At 37.8% G+C, this 20,458-nt stretch overlaps 2 protein-coding genes across 2 annotated transcripts in view; one reads left to right on the plus strand and one right to left on the minus strand.

The window, feature by feature from the left end:
- The first annotated feature begins 536 nt into the window (after positions 1-536).
- Positions 537-20,458, plus strand: part of sft2d1 (SFT2 domain containing 1) — an 86,074-nt gene continuing 66,152 nt past the window's right edge. Inside the window, exons 1-2 of the mRNA XM_028820244.2 lie at positions 537-792; positions 20,054-20,140. Of these exons, the coding sequence (XP_028676077.1) occupies positions 724-792; positions 20,054-20,140 (156 nt within the window). The 5' untranslated portion in view covers positions 537-723. The remainder of the gene's footprint in view (positions 793-20,053; positions 20,141-20,458) is intronic.
- The window catches only part of LOC114666111 (protein quaking), a 1,435,209-nt gene continuing 1,432,559 nt past the window's right edge, over positions 17,809-20,458 (minus strand). The window contains exon 8 of the transcript XR_007933560.1: positions 17,809-17,821. The gene's annotated coding sequence lies outside the window, so the exon portion shown is untranslated. The remainder of the gene's footprint in view (positions 17,822-20,458) is intronic.

Below are 20,458 nucleotides of genomic sequence, written 5' to 3' on the forward strand. Positions count from 1 at the left end.
ATTAAAACTAAATGACCTATACTGTTTTCGAATTCTTGTCACTTCATTAAAAGCAACGTACCTTAATGTAACCCTCAATAGCTGTCACTAGAAGACCGATGCACATGCGTTCACGAGGACACCGTAATTTTTTATCTAGTTCGAGGAACATGCATTGACTTATAGTAAAATATATCCAAAAAGCTTTTTTGGTTTTCTTTTCCTAGCGTTTTATGTGCGTTACCATTGATTTCAACAGAACAAACGCTTGGCTGAAAACGTTCGGATACTACTGCATGCAGGAATTTTCTAAACCAATCGTCCCTAAAACGGTTAGGTGTTAATAGTGTCATTGAAAACAATGCAAAGTATCTTTTCAAGCGGGTAAGGTGCATTCTGGTGCAGCGCTAAAACGGTAGTTTGTCAATAATCCCTTAAAAGCACCAAACACGAGCCTTTCCCTATTTATTTCAAATATTGGAGTAACAAGGGGGAATCACGTGTCAAGCCTACAAAACGTCACGTAGTCACAGGATCCTGACCAGCCAATAGGAGGTCAAAGAAGTCTGGGACGGAATGAGACGGCACGCGTGACTTCCTGTTTAACTTTCTCTTGCTTTTGCATTCTGACACGCCTTTGCCAGGAAGAATAGATTAGCTGACTTGATTAAAAATTAAGAGTAAAGTTTTAAGTCTGTTTTGAATTAGTTGTGACCTGTTTTCTTTTAGCACATTTATTTACTTATGAGTATGGATAAGTTAAGACGTGTGCTAAACGGCGCAGAGGATGAAGAGCAGGGACTCACTACACAGGTAAGGAAACGTTGACATCTGAAGGATTCTGAAACGAATCAGATTTTGTCTCATTGGCGTATAGTGAAATATATTTACTTGTGTACGCATTTTCATATGCAGAGACTATGAACGTTAGCGTTGCACCTGGATAGGCTACTATATAAGCCTTTTTATAGCGCCTGTCATAGTGTGTGCACTTTCCAAAGTGACTCATAACACTTCAAGACAGATGGTAATAGTAGTGTGTATATTACTAACATTAATTCTGTGTAACATAAAAAATATATTCTGATACATTTTGGTTTACTCTGGCATGCAGCTAATATAAAGCTAAATACCAGTACAGTACTTAGGAATTCAGTAATAAAATGTTTTGCTTAGAATTTGTAATGAGTTATTTGTGGCCACAGGTATAATACTATGTAGAATCCTAGAGTAATACCACAAGCACATAACGCCCCACGTTCAGTGGACAAAATAAGTAAGTGAGCTTGTACACTTATTTTGTGTTGCAGGGGAGGTGGAACTATAAAAGCCTAAAGGAGCTGATTTCGGAGTAAGCACACAAAACAAAAATGGGAATACATAATGCATTGGGTAACATAGTTAAAAGTTCGGCAAGGATTACTATCAGTTTAGCCGTAACTTTGTGCAGTTTCAGTTCATCCTCAAATAAATACAGATACTGAGCTTGCATGTTATACCCACACTCATTCAGAGAACAGGTGAGTGTGCCCTGCAATTGACAGTGTGCCGTTTACCCCTTCTTCTTGTACCAACGCATTTTCCTGCTTCCCTTCACCCTGATCTGGTTAAGTGTGTTAAAAATGAATTGAAGGCTAAATGGATTTGAAAAAATATAGATACAATAGATACAATATCGAACATCAGAATGATTAAAGCAGAAAGAAAACATTTTAAAAAGTCCTCAGATGTCACTGTGTTAAAGGAATGATTGTCATGTTTTAGTTGTGCTGTCAGATCAGCATATCTCTTTCTACACACCCATGGGTCTGACCACACTACTGTACACTCTGCTTATCTTTTACAGTAATACTGCTGGTACAGTATCTGCCAATGTGGCAGGGTTAATGACACACTGCTGTATGTGTCATTGACAAAAAAAAAATAAACTGCAAATTAGAAACAAACACCACAAATATGTTGGTATATATGTCCACCCATCCATCCATTTTCCAACCCGCTGAATCCAAACACAGGGTCACGGGGGTCTGCTGGAGCCAATCCCAGCCAACACAGGGCACAAGGCAGGAACCAATCCCAGGCCGGGTGCCAACCCACCACAGGACACACACAAACACACCAAGCACACACTAGGGCCAATTTAGAATCGCCAATCCACTTAACCAGCATGTCTCTGGGTTGTGGGAGGAAACCGGAGTGCCCGGAGTAAACCCACGCAGACACGGGGAGAACATGCAAACTCCACGCAGGGAGGGCCCGGGAAGCGAACCCGGGTCCCCAGGTCTCCCAACTGCGAGGCAGCAGCGCTGCCCACTGCGCCACCGTGCCGCTATATATGTCCATATTTATCCATATTATAATCCATCCATTTTCAGATACTAATCTTGGATATCTGATATATATACAAGCAGAAACAAGTGCATGTACAAACCAGCCTTGGAAAGGTTGCCAGCATATCTTAGAATGCAGTTTTAAACCCTAATGCTGACATCAATAAAAATCTGGAAATTTTAAAAGTATTTTAGATATTGTGCTGTATATTGATGTTTGTTGTACACCTGGTCGTGACGTAATAAATTTCAGTCCGTCCATCCATTTTGAAACCCGCATAGTCCAGTTCAGTGTTGTATAGCCTTTTTTTGGAATCATGAAGGCAAGGCAGGTACAGGTAGCAGCCAATAATTAACATTTTATTTTTATAATGAAGTGTACCGTGACAGTATATTAAGCAATGAAGGCTCTGTTGCTTTATTTATTTATTTAGCCAATATGTTTAACACTAGAATTACCAGAGCCTACGAAAAAACTCGTAGATCCGGCCCACCTTAAATCGCCTCTTAAAACCGTTCTCACCTCTCCGTCAGCGTCTTTTATCATCTAAATGTACTGATAAAGACATGCTGCCAGCAGTCGGCTGTTCCATCCCCCCACTGACTTAGAACGTAAACGAGCTTTTCCCAACTCATGCCTTGATTGATTATCTGGGAGTGAGTGGAGTTTTAGAATGGAAATAATAAATCGCTATTTGGAACACACGCATTTCATGTGTGTTGCGTTTCTGCAGTAATCTGTGTAAACACATTGTTAAAACAGAAACGTTTTTTATATTCTAGTAACAAATGACAAAATGTAGGCATAAACTATATAATGTATGAAGCCTGAAGTCCAAATATCAAAGAAACACTTTCACAAAAGGTAAAAAAAAAAAAAAAAAAGCCATCGCCAAAAAAAGCCGCCTTAGTGTGTGACATTGACACGCATTAGCTATCACTGCTTCTGTGGCGCAACAGTATCAGTCGCTGACTGGGAATCAGAAGGTCATGAGTTCGATCCTGCACAGCTCCCTTTTGAGAAGTGTTCTTATTTTCACTATTTTACAATAAAAAGATACATTTGATTTCAGTCTGTAACAGCTGGTGTAATTTATGATATTCGTAAAGGTTAGCTTTATTTATTTTTTTAAATTCACTTTTCATTGTCTCAGTTGCGTTCAGGATCCTTTCCTACCCCATCTGACACTGCTGTTTTCACATAAAGACTCGCTGTAGTTCTGCAGTGTATCACGATACATACGACCGCGTGTTTTTTCCCCCAATATTGCTAGTCCCCACGTGTTGCTGTATGCTGTTTCTTTTGTACTCCAGGACATGCAGAGGAAAGCATAGTAAAGAGCAGTAACTTCAGCACTATATGCAATCATCAGACACTCCCCATCTGATAATGCTGTTTTCACATAAAGACGCGCTAAAGCTCTGCAGTGTACTTGTGGCTGCATTGTCGTACCAATGCTTGCGAACTGAAGTGTCTGCATGCACTTTTCGTGGCATTACACGTGTATTTTTTAAGTATGCCCATGTAGCTCAAACACAGGAACATATGTTGATGTAAAAGTATTAACAAAACAAGTGCACATTTAAGACTATATAACTGAAGAAAACAGAAAGCAAGTTACAGTAGGCGGTTGATATGACAGCTTGCGTGGTGGAATGCTAAGAACTGCTGATTTCCATTCTGTGCTATATAACTGTTAACATTTGAATCTGATGATTGCATATAGCGCTGTCTTATTCAGTGTGCACAAGAACATGCAGGTGGCCAGTTGCTGAGTGCTACAATGCACATTTTAAAAAAAGAAAGAGACAAATATATGTGACGTTTTGAAGAAATCATTTTATGACGCGAATAGTACCAATCAGAAAACATCGTCGAAGTAATGCAATATTATTTGAAAACGAACAGCGTCAGATCAGATGTGAAGTTATACTGGCGCTGTTTGAGTCAGATCAGAAGCTGAATAAGCTGAAAAAACTCCTGTTCTGACTCTAAGTAAAAAAGCATGAATTAATCAACAGAAATAACCGCGATTGACATTTTAAAGTTAACGAGCGCGTGAGCTTATTCAGTTCTGCTGGATCAACGCATATGTTGATCTTTTTTTCTTTCAGTGATAGCGCCAACATAAATCCACACCCGATCTGACGCTGTTCGTTTTCAAATAATATTGCATTAGTGCGATGATGTTTTCACATATATTGTCTCTTTCTTTCAGGTGTGCAATAGGAACCACAGCATAGAGAGAAGCGTGTGCATTGTAACAGGTACACACGTTGTAAATGTAGGAAAGACTATCCTTGCATGTGTGTGAACAGTTAACATTTGAATCTGATTATTGCATATAACGCTGAACTTACTGCTCTGTACTATTCTATCCTCTGCATGTCCTGGAGTATACAAAAGAAACAGCATACAGCAACATGTGGGGACTGGCAAGATCGGGAAAAAAAATACGCATTCACTGATTACAAAACGCAAGATGTTATGCGAATAATATGAATAATGTTGCATCCGTGCCACAAAGTTTTCCGAAATGTACTATACAGGTCATAAAACGAATAATTCCAAATATCATATATACCTACGTCTGTGTTTTTTTGTTGTTGTGACATCATTCACCATAAGGTGCAGTCTAATTCAGCATGAGCGGGAACACTCAATAAAACCGAATAAAAAAATCAAGTGACAGTGAGATACGAAGAAGGCAGATTCGCCAGTGTTTGTGTGTCAGCTTTTATCCCTCCAGATGAGAGAATGTCCAGTTCCATTGTCTCAAAACACCACTCACATCTCCAGTTATTCCGTTTCAAATAAAAAATAACAGCGTCAGATCCCTGGGGGGGGTATGGGGGGGGGGGGGGGTAGTATGTATCGTGTTCGTGATTTAGAGAGAATAAAAGTAAAAAAAAAAAACGGTAACTTTTACAAGTCCTATAAATGTACACCGTGTGTTACAGACGCAAACCAAATGTATGTGTGTACTGTATAATATTAATAAAAAGAGGAGCTCACTACTGAAAACGGCAAATATAGGAGTGAGTGGGGATCGAACCGGGGACTCTCAATTACAAGCCAGCAAATCTTACCGCTACGCCACGGAAGCTATTGTATCAGTCTTGAACCTTTTGTGGAAGTTTTTTTACTTGATCTTTGGACTTCAGGCTTCATACATTATATAGTTTATGCCTACATTTTGTCATTTACTACTAAAATATGAAAAACGTTTCTGTTTTAAAAATGTGTTTACACAGATTGCTGTAGAAATGGAACACACATGAACTGTGTGTGTTTCAAATAGCGATCTATTATTTCCACACTAAAACTCTAGCAGTTCAGTCACTCCCAGATAATCAAACAAGGCATGAGCTGGGAAAACTTAGTGAACGCTCTGCGACGGTGGGGGATGGAATAGCCGGCTGCTTGCTGGCTCGTCTTAATCGGCACATTTAGAAGACAAAAGAGAGCTGCGAATGGTTTTAAGGTGGGCCGGATCTACGAGTTTTTTCGTAGACTCTGGTAATTCTAGTGTTAAAAAGTAAACTGTAAATATTAAAAATAAACCTAGTCTTGAAAGTACAAGCATACATTTCTTAGAGATTATTTAGGATCACATGGTTTGCATGTAATCACAGCAATATCAATACCATTTTTACATGTCTAATGCTGATTTAGAAGTGGAGCACCTCTTAATATGAATAGTAGCCTGTGTTTGAATCGGCTCACACATGGCATGCTTGCTCAAGAGACAAATGAAGTGAGAGAGTCAACATACAGGTATCTTTCCACATTCATATTTCAGTAGTGTTTTGTGGTAAAGCCAGGTTTCTGTTTAGTTTATGAATTATATGACTATTATTCAATTACCATTCAAGAATAACAGAATATTGAAGAATTTAAAATGCCCATCCATTCAATTATTACGATAATTAAGCTGTTCAGTTTTCTTTTAGATTGATATCATTATTTAGCACTGCTGCCTTCTGGCTTCAGTCCCATCACTGGTTGTTGTCAGTGTGGATTTTACATAGTCTCCCCTTGTCTGAGTTTTTCTTTTTTTTTTTTCCCCTTTGTGTTCTGTCTTTCCTCCTATGTTCAAAATACACATGCATTAGGTTGAATTTATGATTCTAATTTGGCCCAGAGTGATTGTAAGGTTCATGTAGATTAGATTAGATAGACTTTATTTGTTCTGAAGGTGAAATTAAAACTTTACAGAATTTCAAGAGAAGGAAACAAATAAAACAGCAGCCTCTCAAACACACATTGGCCAACCTTAGCTTGTGTAAGTTTTTATTTATTTAAATGCTCTTTCACATTCCTTCCTTATTCATTGTTCCACCTATTGATAGCCATGTCTCTTTAAAGCTTCATTCACACTGTAACTGAAAGTGAGGAGTGAAAACTAGTGGGTGAAATGTTTCCTATCTTGCTCCCTTTGTGCAGGGATAGTCTATGGCCCTCTGCGACCCTGAAATGGATTAGACAGGTTTTGGAATTTTTTGTTATGTCTTTGTTATTTAATTGAAGGTGACAGAAGTCATATCCCTATGTGCAAGAATGTGTTGATAAATTACATTCAGTAAAGGAAACCCTTAATTCAGTCGGCCTTTATTAACACTAGAATTACCAGAGTCTACGAAAAAACTCGTAGATCCGGCCCACCTTAAAACCGTTCTCACCTCTCTTTTGTCTTCTAAATGTGCCGATTAAGAGGAGCAGCGAGCAGCCGGCTATTCCATCCCCCACCGTCACAGAACGTTCACTAAGTTTTCCCAGCTCATGCCTTGTTTGATTACCTGGGAGTGACTGAACTGCTGGAGTTTTAGAATAGAAATAATAGATCGCTATTTGGAATACATGCATTTCATGCGTGTTCCGTTTCTACAGTAATCTGTGTAAACACATTGCTAAAACAGAAACTTTTTCATATTTTAGTAATAAATGTTACAAAATGTAGGCATAAACTATTGAATGTGTGAAGCCCGAGTTCCTAAGATCAAATAAACACTTCCACAAAAGCTTCACACAGCATATAACAGCTTCCGTGGCGTAGCGTGCTAAGATTTGCCTCTCAGACCGAGTAGCTTTTCTCTGCCTCACAAACATGAGTTCAATTCCCCGCTGGGGATAAAGTGTTACTTCTTTTTTTTCTTTTTAACCTCAAACGGACATAAAATTTGTCAATTGGTATGCACTGTCAGTTAATGAGATCGTTATATTTTCATGTGGGATGCTCCTTTTAAAATATTTTTTTAACAATTGAGACTGCAATTAACATGAACAACTGTCCTTATAACTTATTTTTTTCAAGATCCATAACACACAGACAGACAGAGCACTGCGTAATACAGAGACAGACAGGCAGAGATATACAAACAAACAGGGAAGGCACATGTACTGAAAGAAAAAAAAAATCAACATGCGCGTTGTTTCTGCAGCACTGAATAAGCTCACCCGCTCTAACATCACCCTTCCCCCGATCTGGCTCTCTAAGTAACAGCGCAAGTACAGACGCAAACCAAGTGTAATCAAGAGTCCTGGTTCGATCCCCACTCACTCCTATATTTGCCGTTTTCAGTAGTAAGATGCTCTTTTTGTTAATATTATACAGTACACACATGCACTTGATTTGTGTCTGTACTTGCGCTGTTACTTAGAGAGTCAGATCGGGGGAGGGGTGATGTTAGAGCGGGTGAGCTTATTCAGTGCTGCAGAAACAACGCGCATGTTGATTTTTTTTTTCTTTCAGTACATGTGCCTTCCCTGTTTGTTTGTATATCTGCCTGTCTGTCTCTGTATTACGCAGTGCTCTGTCTGTCTGTGTGTTATGGATCTTGAAAAAATAAGTTATAAGGATGGTTTGCTGACTTGGAGCACCACTGCCTTACTGTGCCACAGAGACGCGAGTTAGATTCCCAGCTTTGAAGAAAGTGTTTTTTTTTTCCTCAAACGGACATTGAATTTATAAATTGGTATGCACTGTAAATCGTTAACTTTAAAATGTCAATCGCGGTTATTTCTGTTGATTAATTCATGCTTTTTACTTAGAGTCAGAACAGGAGCTTTTTCAGCTTATTCAGCTTCTGATCTGACTCAAACAGCGCCAGTATAACTTCACACCCAACCTGACGCTGTTCGTTTTCAAATAATATTGCATTACTTCGACGATGTTTTCTGATTGGTACTATTCGCGTCATAAAATGATTTCTTCAAAACGTCACATATATTTGTCTCTTTCTTTTTTTAAAATGTGCGTTGTAGCACTCAGCAACTGGCCACCTGCATGTTCTTGCGCACACTAAATCCGACAGCGCTATATGCAATCATCAGATTCAAATGTTAACAGTTATATAGCACAGAATGGAAATCAGCAGTTCTTAGCATTCCACCTACTGTAACTTGCTTTCTTTTTTCTTCGGTTATAGTCTTGAATAAAAGTGCACTTGTTTTGTTATACTTTTACATCAACATATGTTCCTGTGTTTGAGCTACATGGGCATGCTCAAAAAATACACGTATAATGCCACGAAAAGTGCATGCAGACACTTCAGTTCGCAAGCATTGGTACGACAATGCAGTAACAAGTACACTGCAGAGCTTTAGCGCGTCTTTATGTGAAAACAGCATCAGATGGGGAGTGTCTGATGATTGCATATAGCGCTGAAGTTACTGCTCTTTACTATGCTTTCCTCTGCATGTCCTGGAGTACAAAAGAAACAGCATACAGCAATACGTGGGGACTGGCAATACTGGGGGAAAAAAACACGCGGTCGTATGTATCGTGATACACTGCAGAACTATAGCGCGTCTTTATGTAAAAACAGCAGTGTCAGGTGGGGGGTGGTAGGGATGGATCCTGAACGCGACTGAGACAATGAAAAGTGAATTAAAAAAAAAATAAAGCTAACCTTTACAAATATCATAAATTACACCGGCTGTTACAGACTGAAATCAAATGTATCATTTTATTCTAAAATAGTGAAAATAAGAACACTTCTCAAATGGGAGTTGTGCAGGATCGAACTCATGACCTTCTGATTCCCAGTCAGCGACTGAAACTGTTACGCTACGGAAGCAGTGATAGTTAAGTCATGTCAATGTCTCACACTAAGACGGGTTTTTTTGGCGGTGGCTTTTTTTTTTGTACCTTTTGTGAAAGTGTTTCTTTGATATTTGGACTTCAGGCTTCATACATTATATAGTTTATGCCTACATTTTGTCATTTGCTACTAGAATATTGTAAACCGTTTCTGTTTTAACAATGTGTTTACACAGATTACTGTAGAAATGCAACACATATGAAATGCGTGTGTTCCAAATAACAATCTTATTATTTCTACTCTAAAACTCCACTTCACTCCCAGATAATCAATCAAGGCATTAACTGGGAAAAGCTTGTTTACGTTCTAAGTCGTTGGGGGGATGGAATAGCCGGCTGCTGGCAGCTTGTCTTTATCAGTACATTTAGATGACAAAAGACGCTGGCGGAGAGGTGAGAAAGGTTTTAAGAAGCGATTTAAGGTGGGCCGGATCTACGAGTTTTTTCGTAGGCTCTGGTAATTCTAGTGTTAAATCTCCCGTTTCACTGTGCACATGGATTTCAAGTATCTCCGTAGTCTCCACAGTAAGACAAGTAATGCTCAGTTATGGCATAAACCATACATGTTAGTACTGTGTCTGACCTTCGTTCTGTGCTAGTCCTTGCAACATGAGCTGTCATGTTTGTAGTAAAACGGCTCTACAGTACAAGAATTTAGCTTCCATTTGCAGTTGTGCGAATTTGTAAAAGTATATTGGGACACTGGTGCAGGTGACTTGTGATGGGTACTGCATATGTCGGAAATAAAAACGACAAGCCTCCAATGCAGCTTGTCTTGTACATGGCCATGCTCAGTGAAATTGGCTGATTTTTCCTTATTCCAATAATTAGAATTTGCGAAAAACGTAGTGTGTAGAAGAGGCACTAGCTAGTCCACCTAGCAACCATTTGTAAGATGCAGTTACGTAAAGCATAAAAATACAGTTTGAATTTTCAAAAATATCAAACAAGATGAAAAGCAGAAAAAATCAGCTGACCCAGATGAAATGTTACAAAATAAATATGGAGAAATAATGACTCTAATTTCAAGCAATACAGGTTCAACAGAGAGTGGTTAATGTTTTCCCATGACTAGAATATGACAAAGTAATGTTTGACAAATACTGCAGAAAAACTTTGAGAGAGCTGTCAAGCTACAGTTGTGCTTGAAAGTTTGTGAACCCTTTAGAATTTTCTATATTTCTGCATAAATATGACCTAAAACATCATCAGATTTTCACTCATGTCCTAAAAGTAGATAAAGAGAAACCAGTTAAACAAATGAGACAAAAATATTATACTTGGTCATTTATTTATTGAGGAAAATGATCAAATATTACATATTTGTGAGTGGCAAAAGTATGTGAACCTCTAGGATTAGCAGGCAGTGTGAAGGTGAAATTCGAGTCAGGTGTTTTCAATCAATGGGATGACAATCAGGTGTGAGTGGGCACCCTGTGTTATTTAAAGAACAGGGATCTATCAGAGTCTGCTCTTCACAACACATGTTTGTGGAAGTGTATCATGGCACGAACAAAGGATATTTCTGAGGACCTCAGAAAAAGAGTTGTTGATGCTCATCAAGCTGGAAAAGGTTACAAAACCTTCTCTAAAGAGTTGGGACTCCACCAATCCACAGTCAGACAGATTGTGTACAAATGGAGGAAATTCAAGACCATTGTTACCCTCCCCAGGAGTGGTCGACCAACAAAGATCACTTCAAGAGCAAGGCGTTTAATAGTCGGTGAGGTCACAAAGGATCCCAGGGTAACTTCTAAGCAACTGAAGGCCTCTCTCACATTGTTCATGTTCATGAGTCCACCATCAGGAGAACACTGAACAACAATGGTGTGCATGGCAGGGTTGTAAGGAGAAAGCCACTGCTCTCCAAAAAAAACATTGCTGCTCGTCTGCAGTTTGCTAAAGATCACGTGGACAAACCAGAAGGCTATCGGAAGAATGTTTTGTGGACGGATGAGACCAAAAAAGAACTTTTTGGTTTAAATGAAAAACGTTATGTTTGAAGGAAGGAAAACGCTGCATTCCAGCATAATAATAATAATTTTTTGCATTTATATAGCGCTTTTCTCACTACTCAAAGCGCTCAGCAATTGCAGGTTAAGGGCCTTGCTCAAGGGCCCAACAGAGCAGAGTCCCTTTTTGGCATTTACGGGATTCGAACTGGCAACCTTCCGATTGCCAGTGCAGATCCCTAGCCTCAGAGCCACCACTCCGCATAAGAACCTTATCCCATCTGTGGAACATGGTGGTGGTAGTAGTATCATGGTTTGGGCCTGTTTTGCAGCATCTGGGCCAGGATGGCTTGCCTTCATTGATGGAACAATGAATTCTGAATTATATCAGAGAATTCTAAAGGAAAATGTCAGGACATCTGTCCATGAACTGAATCTCAAGAGAAGGTGGGTCATGCAGCAAGACAACAACCCTAAGCACACAAGTTGTTCTACCAAAGAATGGTTAAAGAAGAATAAAGTTAATGTTTTGGAATGGCCAAGTCAAAGTCCTGACCTTAATCCAATCGAAAGGTTGTGGAAGGACCTGAAGTGAGCAGTTAATGTGAGGAAACCCACCAACATCCCAGAGTTGAAGCTGTTCCGTACGGAGGAATGGGCTAAAATTCCTCCAAGCTGTGTGCAGGACTGATCAACAGTTACCGGAAATGTTTAGTTGCAGTTATCGCTGCAAAGGGGGGTCACACCAGATACTGAAAGCAAAGGTTCACATACCTTTGCCACTCACAAATATGTAATATTTGATAATTTTCCTTAATAAATAAATGACCAAGTATAATATTTTTGCCTCATTTGTTTAACTGGTTTCTCTTTATCTACTTTTAGGACTTGAGTGAAAAATCTGATGATGTTTTAGGTCATATTTATACAGAAATATAGAAAATTCTAAAGGGTTCACAAACTTTCAAGCACAACTGTATACACTGTTTGAAATGGTAATCCGAACATGAAAAGCAATACACTCATAAAACACAAAACTTCCATTGGCATTTACGCTTCAGTGATGCTTTTATCAATAGATTGCAGCTTGATTATTCTTAGAAGAAGCCTGTCGACAAGTGAAAGTCAAAGTCAGCCTTGCATACTTATTATCTAAATAAGTTAAAAAAAAAGAGATGCCTTTTACCAAATTTCTAATGCTTATTCCTCTCTATAAGAAAAACGGGACCAATGTCAGCTCTACATATGATAATGACACAAGTGTGCAGAAATTACAGGCACAAATTCATTCTGCTCGTGACCTATTGATTAAGATAAGGACATTTTTTAATTAACTGGCAAATTAATTTAATATTTTTTAGTTTTCAGATGTTTCTTAAAATATAGTGCCATTGCTCATGTGTATATCTTGTCAGGAACCCTAAACATATTAAATTGGGAAGGATTCTGTAAATTGAAATGTCTTAATACCTGCTGTCATTTCTTTATTAGTCATCATGAAATTGTAATTAATATTTTCTGAATCCTGTATTATTGTCTTAATTCATTAATCCATTAATTAATTTTTTATCTGCACTTGTGCATATGTACAGTATATCCTGTTTAATAAGTGATATATTTACATTACATAAAAAAAATAACTGACTATGCCCCAACATATTTTAACTTGCAGGCACAAGTGCTCCTAAAATAATATAAACCTATAGTCCTGCAGTAAAGCTGTGAACAATAACTGAGCTTATGATTTTTTTAGTTTTTAATATAGCATATTGTTGGAATACTTTTGTGCTTATAATTTAAGGGATTACATAAATGTTTGCTGATAATAAATAACATGCTATTTGTTGCATATTTTTTATCCTATTTTATATATTTATTTTATTTATTAACTTTCTTACACTGGAAAACTGTCAAATAATGTTTGCTTCCTGATTACTGATACAAGTTCCATGTTCTCTGACTCCTTAACCCCACATTTTTTCAAGGGTTTTTAAAATGTGTGTTTTTTTTTTTTTTCATATATTTGTTGTACCTCAGTCCAGATTTACATATTGGGAAACAAACCCTGGATAGTTAATTGTGAAGAAAACCTATTCAGTTTTACGTTTTTCCCCAGTGTGTGCACTCATCAGAGACCAAAGTGAAAAGTACATTTCTGTTTTCAGCTTTTCATATGGCGAAGTAATAGGAAGTTTGCAGTGTTGAGACAAACAGACACAAGAAGGACAATAGTTCGCATTTTGGGTGAATGCACCACTTCTTTTTCAGGACTTAATGAAATAAGTACAATTCTCACCAAAGCTGAGATATTTAATTAAAATTCACTAAATCTAGCCAGTATTAAAAAGAAAGTTTTTGTTACTTTATAAAGCCTAATCCTAAGTCACCAAATTGAAGAAAATTATTAAAATACTGTATTTATCTTATAATTGCAAATATACTTGCTTTGTGATTTTTGGTATATTTACATATCTTCCATTTGTAGTATACTGTAACTTAATGACTATGAAATCTTGAGTCCTTTACAATATAATTTAATGCTTGGCAGTATCTGTTGCATATGATGGCTACAGGTTATTTTTTTCTGTTAATGACTTATTGCATTACTACTGTGAAACTGAGATTAATGCCTGTATTTGAAAGTTATCGCATTTTCTCTGTTTTGTGTATAAAGCATCAACACACCCAAGAATCTATGTATTAAAAGTGGCTTTTGCAAACAGAAACATATAGTTTGTAAAAATACGAATTGAAGAAAATGTGACTTGTAATAGATACTAGATACAAAAGACCAGGAAACATATTTTAAAGGAGCCTATATTTAGTTGTATACAATTACAATTGACATAACTTTCCATATGTAATTAGTCCAGAATTAAACAAAGCATTGTCTGTACACTGTAGAGTTCCCAAAGATGTTGCATCTAAATCGAATAAGTTCTTTTAATCATGTTCATCTTATGGACTCTCAATTCATTTGCCATTTGGGGTAATGCAGCTGGTATGGATAGAGCAAAGATGGATAACCTCCAGGTTTACATGACACCTTGCCCCAGACGTACTTGTTTAGTGCGATTTCAATTTGTTCATCTTTATGTATCTTAAATCTTTCTGTATGGACTGTTTTTACTTTGCTATAGATCTTTCCTTGTGATTTTTGATGTACTCTACAGATGGCCTATGGTATAGTCTCTCTACAAACCCCATTTCCAAAAAAGTTGAGAAACTTTCTAAAAATGTAATTAAAACTAAAATCTGTAAATTGGTAATTCACTTGAACCTTTATTTAACAGACAAAAGGACAAAGAAAAGATTTTCTGTGTTTTTACAGACAAACTTAATTCTATTTGTTAAATATTAATTTAGAAATCGATGCCTGCAACACACTCCAAACAAGTTGAGACAGAGGTAAAGTAAGACTGTAAAGGTTATACAAGTAACATTCTGTAAGGTTCCTCAGTTATCAGGTTAACTGGTAACAGGTGTTGGTATCAAGATTGAGTATAAAAGGAGCATCCACCAAAAGCTTAGTCTTTGCAAGCAAAGATGGGGCATAGCTCACCACTTTGTGCTGAACTTCATGAGAGAATCTTCTGTCAATTTAAAAACAATGTTTCTCAGCGCTGGATAGCAAAGAATTTAGGTCCGTCACCATCTACAGTTAATAACATTGTGAAAAGATTCAGGGAGAAATCTCTGTGCATAAAGGCCAAGGGTGGAAACCACTGCTGAATGTGCGTGACCTTCGAGCCCTTAGGTGGTATTACATTAGAAACCGTCCTGCTACTGTGATGGACAATGTCACATGGGCTTGGGAGTAATTTGGGAAATCATTGCCGGTTAACACGTTCCACCGCTGCATCAAGAAATGCTCCCTGAAAACTATTATGCAAAGAGGAAGCCATACATCAATTTTGTTTAGAAACATCAGCGAGTACTCTGAGTCCAAGGTCATCTGAGATGTACCAAAAGACAATGAAAACGTGTTCTGTGGTTAGAGGAGTCCACGTTTTATCTTGTTTTTGGGTAAAATGGACATCAGATTCTGTGTGCCAAAGATGAAAAAGCCCATCCAGACTGTTATCAACAAAAGGTACAAAAACCAGCATCTGTGATGGTATGGGGGTGCATCAGTGCCCATGACATGGGGGATCTGTATACAGTGCATCCAGAAAGTATTCACAGCGCATCACTTTTTCCACATTTTGTTATGTTACAGCCTTATTCCAAAATGGATTAAATTCATTTTTTTCCTCAGAATTCTACACACAACACCCCATAATGATAACGTGAAAAAAGCTTACCTGAGATTTTTGCAAATTTATTAAAAATAAAAAAACTGAGAAATCACATGTACATAAGTATTCACAGCCTTTGCTCAATACTTTGTCGATGCACCTTTGGCAGCAATTACAGCCTCAAATCGTTTTGAATATGATGCCACAAGCTTGGCACACCTATCCTTGACCAGTTTCACCCATTCCTCTTTGCAGCACCTCTCAAGCTCCATCAGGTTGGATGGGAAGCGTTGGTGCACAACTATTTTAAAATCTCTCCAGAGATGTTCAATCGGATTCAAGTCTGGGCCACTCAAGGACATTCACAGAGTTGTCCTGAAGCCACTCCTTTGATATCTTGGCCATGTGCTTAGGGTCGTTGTCCTGCTGAAAGATGAACCGTCGCCCCAGTCTGAGGTCAAGAGTGCTCTGGAGCAGGTTTTCATCCAGGGTGTCTCCGTACATTGCTGCAGTCATCTTTCCCTTTATCCTGACTAGTCTCCGAGTTCCTGCTGCTGAAAAACATCCCCACAGCATGACGCTGCCACCACCATACTTCACTGTAGGGACGGTGCCAGGTTTCCCCCAAATGTGACGCCTGGCATTCACACCAAAGAGTTCAATGTTTGTCTCATCAGACCAGAGAATTTTCTTTCTCATGGTCTGAGAGTCCTTCAGGCGCCTTGTGGCAAACTGCAGGCAGGCTGCCATGTGCCTCTTACTAAGGAGTGGCTTCCGTCTGGCCACTCTACCATACAGGCCTGATTGGTGGATTGCTGCAGAGATGGTTGTCCTTCTGGAAGGTTCTCCTCTCTCCAGAGGACCTCTGGAGCTCTGACAGAGTAACCATCGGGTTCTTGGTCACCTCCCTAACTAAGGCCCTTCTCCCCTGATCGCTCAGTTTAGATGGCCGGCCAGCTCTAGGAAGAGTCCTGGTGGTTTCAAACTTCTTCCACTTACGGATGATGGAGGCCACTGTGCTCATTGGGACCTTCAAAGCAGCAGAAATGTTTCTGTAACCTTCCCCAGATTTGTGCCTCGAGACAATCCTGTCTCGGAGGTCTACAGGCAATTCCTTTGACTTCATGCTTGGTTTGTGCTCTGACATGAACTGTCAACTGTGGGACCTCATATAGACAGGTGTGTGCCTTTCCAAATCATGTCCAATCAACTGAATTTACCACAGGTGGATTCCAATTAAGCTGCAGAAACATCTCAAGGATGATCAGGGGAAACAGGATGCACCTTAGCTCAATTTTGAGCTTCATGGCAAAGGCTGTGAATACTTATGTACATGTGCTTTCTCAGTTTTTTTATTTTTAATAAATTTGCAAAAACCTCAAGCAAACTTTTTTTCATGTTGTCATTATGGGGTGTTGTGTGTAGAATTCTGAGGAAAAAAATGAATTTAATCCGTTTTGGAATAAGGCTGTAACATAACAAAATGTAGAAAAAGTGATGCGCTGTGAATACTTTCCGGATGCACTGTATATCTGAAGGCACCATTGATGGGGAGGCTTACATTAGAATTGAAGAGCGTCATATTCTCCCGTCAAGATGACATCTTTTTCCCTGGAACTCCACGTATATTTCGGCCAGACAATGACAGGCCTCATTCTGCACAAATTACAAAAGTATGGCTTCTTAGAGATAGTCCGTGTGCTTGACTGGCCTGCCAGCAGTCCGGATCTGTCTCCTATTGAAAATGTCTGGAGCACCATGGAGAGGAGAATCGGACAGCAGTGACCACTGACTGCTGAGCAGATCAAGTCTTGTATACAAAAAGAATGGTCAAAAATCCCACTTGAAAAAACTGCAACAATTAGTTTCTTAAGTTCCCAAATGATTTAAGAAGTGTAATTAAAAGAAAAAGTGATGTGACCCAGTGGTAAACTTGCCTCTATCCCAAGTTTTTTAGAATGCATTGCAGGCATCAATTTCAAAATTTGTTGATGATTAACAAATAGAAATAAATTTTGTCTGTAAAAACATTGAAAATATTTTCTTTATCCTTTTGCCTGTTAAGCAGAGGTTCAAGTGAATTACCAAACTACAGATTTTAGTTTTTATTGCATTTTTAGAAAGTGTCCCAGCTTTTTTATAAATGGGGTTTGTAGTTTTGCAGTAAAACTGGGGGGATTTAATGACTTTTCTGTCTTTTAGCTCTCTTGGGACTTTATCTTTTAATTCGTAGCTACTTTTTTTTTTGTCAAAAAACTGATAAACTGTTATCTCCTTTTGCCATATTAGATTTTGTAGTCAAATAACTGCACTTATGAGAGATTTTAGTAGCCGAGGAGTGCACATTCAAACTTCATGCTGCATAGTCTGTTCATTCCATTGCTATGCCGATGATAAGCAGCTCTATGTGAGACTGGATTCAACTTCTCTTACACCTCCATCAACTCTTTCCTCTTGCTTGGATGAGATTGAGCCTGGATGTCCAAGAACTTCCTCAAGCTGAACAGCACCAAAACTGAAGCTCTTTTAATTGGCACCCCCCATCAACTTCATTCCTCTGTAAGTTGTATTTCCTGTTCTGACCGTACCATTACCCTCTCCCCTTCTGTTACAAATCTGGATGTCAAGTTAGACTCCCATCTGTCATTTGATACACATGTCCATCTCCTTTGCAAAATTGCATTCCTTCATCTCCGAAACATAGCCAAACTCTGTCCTTACCTCTCCCTCCGTGATGGTGAAAAGCTAGTTCATGCCTTTGTCTCATCCAGACTGAACTATTGTAATGCACTCCACATCGGGATACCCAACAAGAGTCTTCAAAAGCTACAACAAATTCAAAATAGTGCTGCAAGAATCCTGATGAGGGTGCAGAAATATGAACACCTTTCACCAATCTTTCGGTCATTTCACTGGCTCCTTATCCATCTCCGCATCGAATACAAACTCTGTTTGTTTAGATAGATAGATAGATAGATACTTTTATTAATCCCGATGGGAAATTCAGTCACCAATTTATCCATTGAAATGCTCCACAATATCTCAAGGAACTCCTTATACTACAATCCACTGCAAGAAACCTCCGTTTTGCAAATATCTACTGCCTTCGCCACCCTGTGACCAAACTTCATACAATGGGTGACCGAGCCTTTGCAGCCGTTGCTCCACGGCTCTGGAATGCCCTGCCAGAGAACCTAAGAACACAGCAGATTATGGGCTGTTTAGCTGTTTTTTTTTTTTTTTTTTTTAAAGACTTCTCTATTTAGGAAAGCTTATTAACAAGAATGCTATAATTATTGTTGTTTTATCTCTGTTTTTATCTTGCTTTGCCTTTGTTTAAACTTTTTATGTAGCACTTTGAGATTTACTGCTAATGTAAAGTGCCCTATAAATAAAATGCATTATTATTATTATTATAGAATGAGTAAAGGGAAACCAATTAGTGGATGTTTTAAATTATAGAGTTCTTTAATGTGATTGCAAAGTTACTGAAGGCACCTGACAAATGTCAATATTTATGCCATTAAAATGACAAATCCTTATGGTTTTATTGGTCAAACATAATAATCAAACTTTGGTATTTCCAAGATAAAGTTGTACATAGTTAGTTTTTTTATGTTGACACATGATAGTAAATGTGTATGAAGTACTCCCCATTTTTCTCAATTTTGGTTAATGTGTTATTCCTTGTGCTCCTCAATTTTTCTAGCCTGGTTATCATATTGACATATTTCTTTTTTTTTTTTTTTTTTTCTTTACAGTAAACGGTGGTGCCAATTTTATTTTTTATGCACAGCATCAATTAATTTTTCATAGTAATTTTGCATTTCAAAAATGTTTTTACTTTTTTAACAAAAATTATAATGTCAACTGCAATGTAAATGTGTGCAGTGTCAGAATGCTAATGTCTGTTTTAAGACTTGTTAATATAATTGTTGAACTCTTGCTTTTTTCATGCTTGCATGTACAACAGATGGTACTGATAAGGTAAGTGACTCGCTCAAGGACCTATGATTGGATGTCTTTTGTAGAAAATACCAGTCTCTGATGAGTACTTTGGAAAGTTACTCTTGTTTTAACGCATTCAGTAAAATCACTTTTTTTTGTTTAAAGAAATGTGCAGTGCATTTTTGAGTCTTGTACTGAATAAAATAATGTTAAACAAATAATGTGTTATGATTTACACCTTGGTCAAGTAGTGTTTATTTTGCTGCTTTCTGGAAAAATACAAAGAACAAATGTGCCAGTCAAATTGCTATAGTTTTAAGTAGCCCTCATACGCTGTGGTTTCAAATAATAATATTAGATCATTGTTTCAGTTGCATGTGAGGAGTAATTTTTTTGACATTTAGTAATACTTCAAACTCAAGCTTTACTTTTCATGTCAGATTAATTTAAATAGCTATACAGTAAGTTTGATGTTTTTTTGTATTTTTTTTTTCTCTCCTAAGGTGTTCGATGGGACAACTTTAAGCTTTGGTACCAGAGTAAAATGGTTTGCTATTTGTTTTTGTACTGGAGTTCTGTTTTCTATTCTTGTAAGTCAATATTTTATTGTTTGTTCATTTTATTTTAAGTTATTTTAACCAATATAAAAAGACAGAAAATTAAATTTATTTTAAATATAAAATGAAGATGCATGATGCTTTTTAGCAGTTTGGTTTCAGCAGTAATATTCAGGTTTTACTTGGGAGTATTACAATGAATTACTTACTTGAAGGATAAGTTCTGTATTTTTAAGTCAAAGTTATTGCTTCAAAATCATGGCATATATTAATTTGCCATGTGAAATTGTCATCTAAAGTTAAGTGTTTTCTATAAATTAAAAAAAATATATTTTGCCTACCCTGGCGCTT

This window comes from Erpetoichthys calabaricus, chromosome 15 (assembly GCF_900747795.2).
Source record: "Erpetoichthys calabaricus chromosome 15, fErpCal1.3, whole genome shotgun sequence".
Lineage (NCBI taxonomy): Eukaryota > Metazoa > Chordata > Cladistia > Polypteriformes > Polypteridae > Erpetoichthys > Erpetoichthys calabaricus.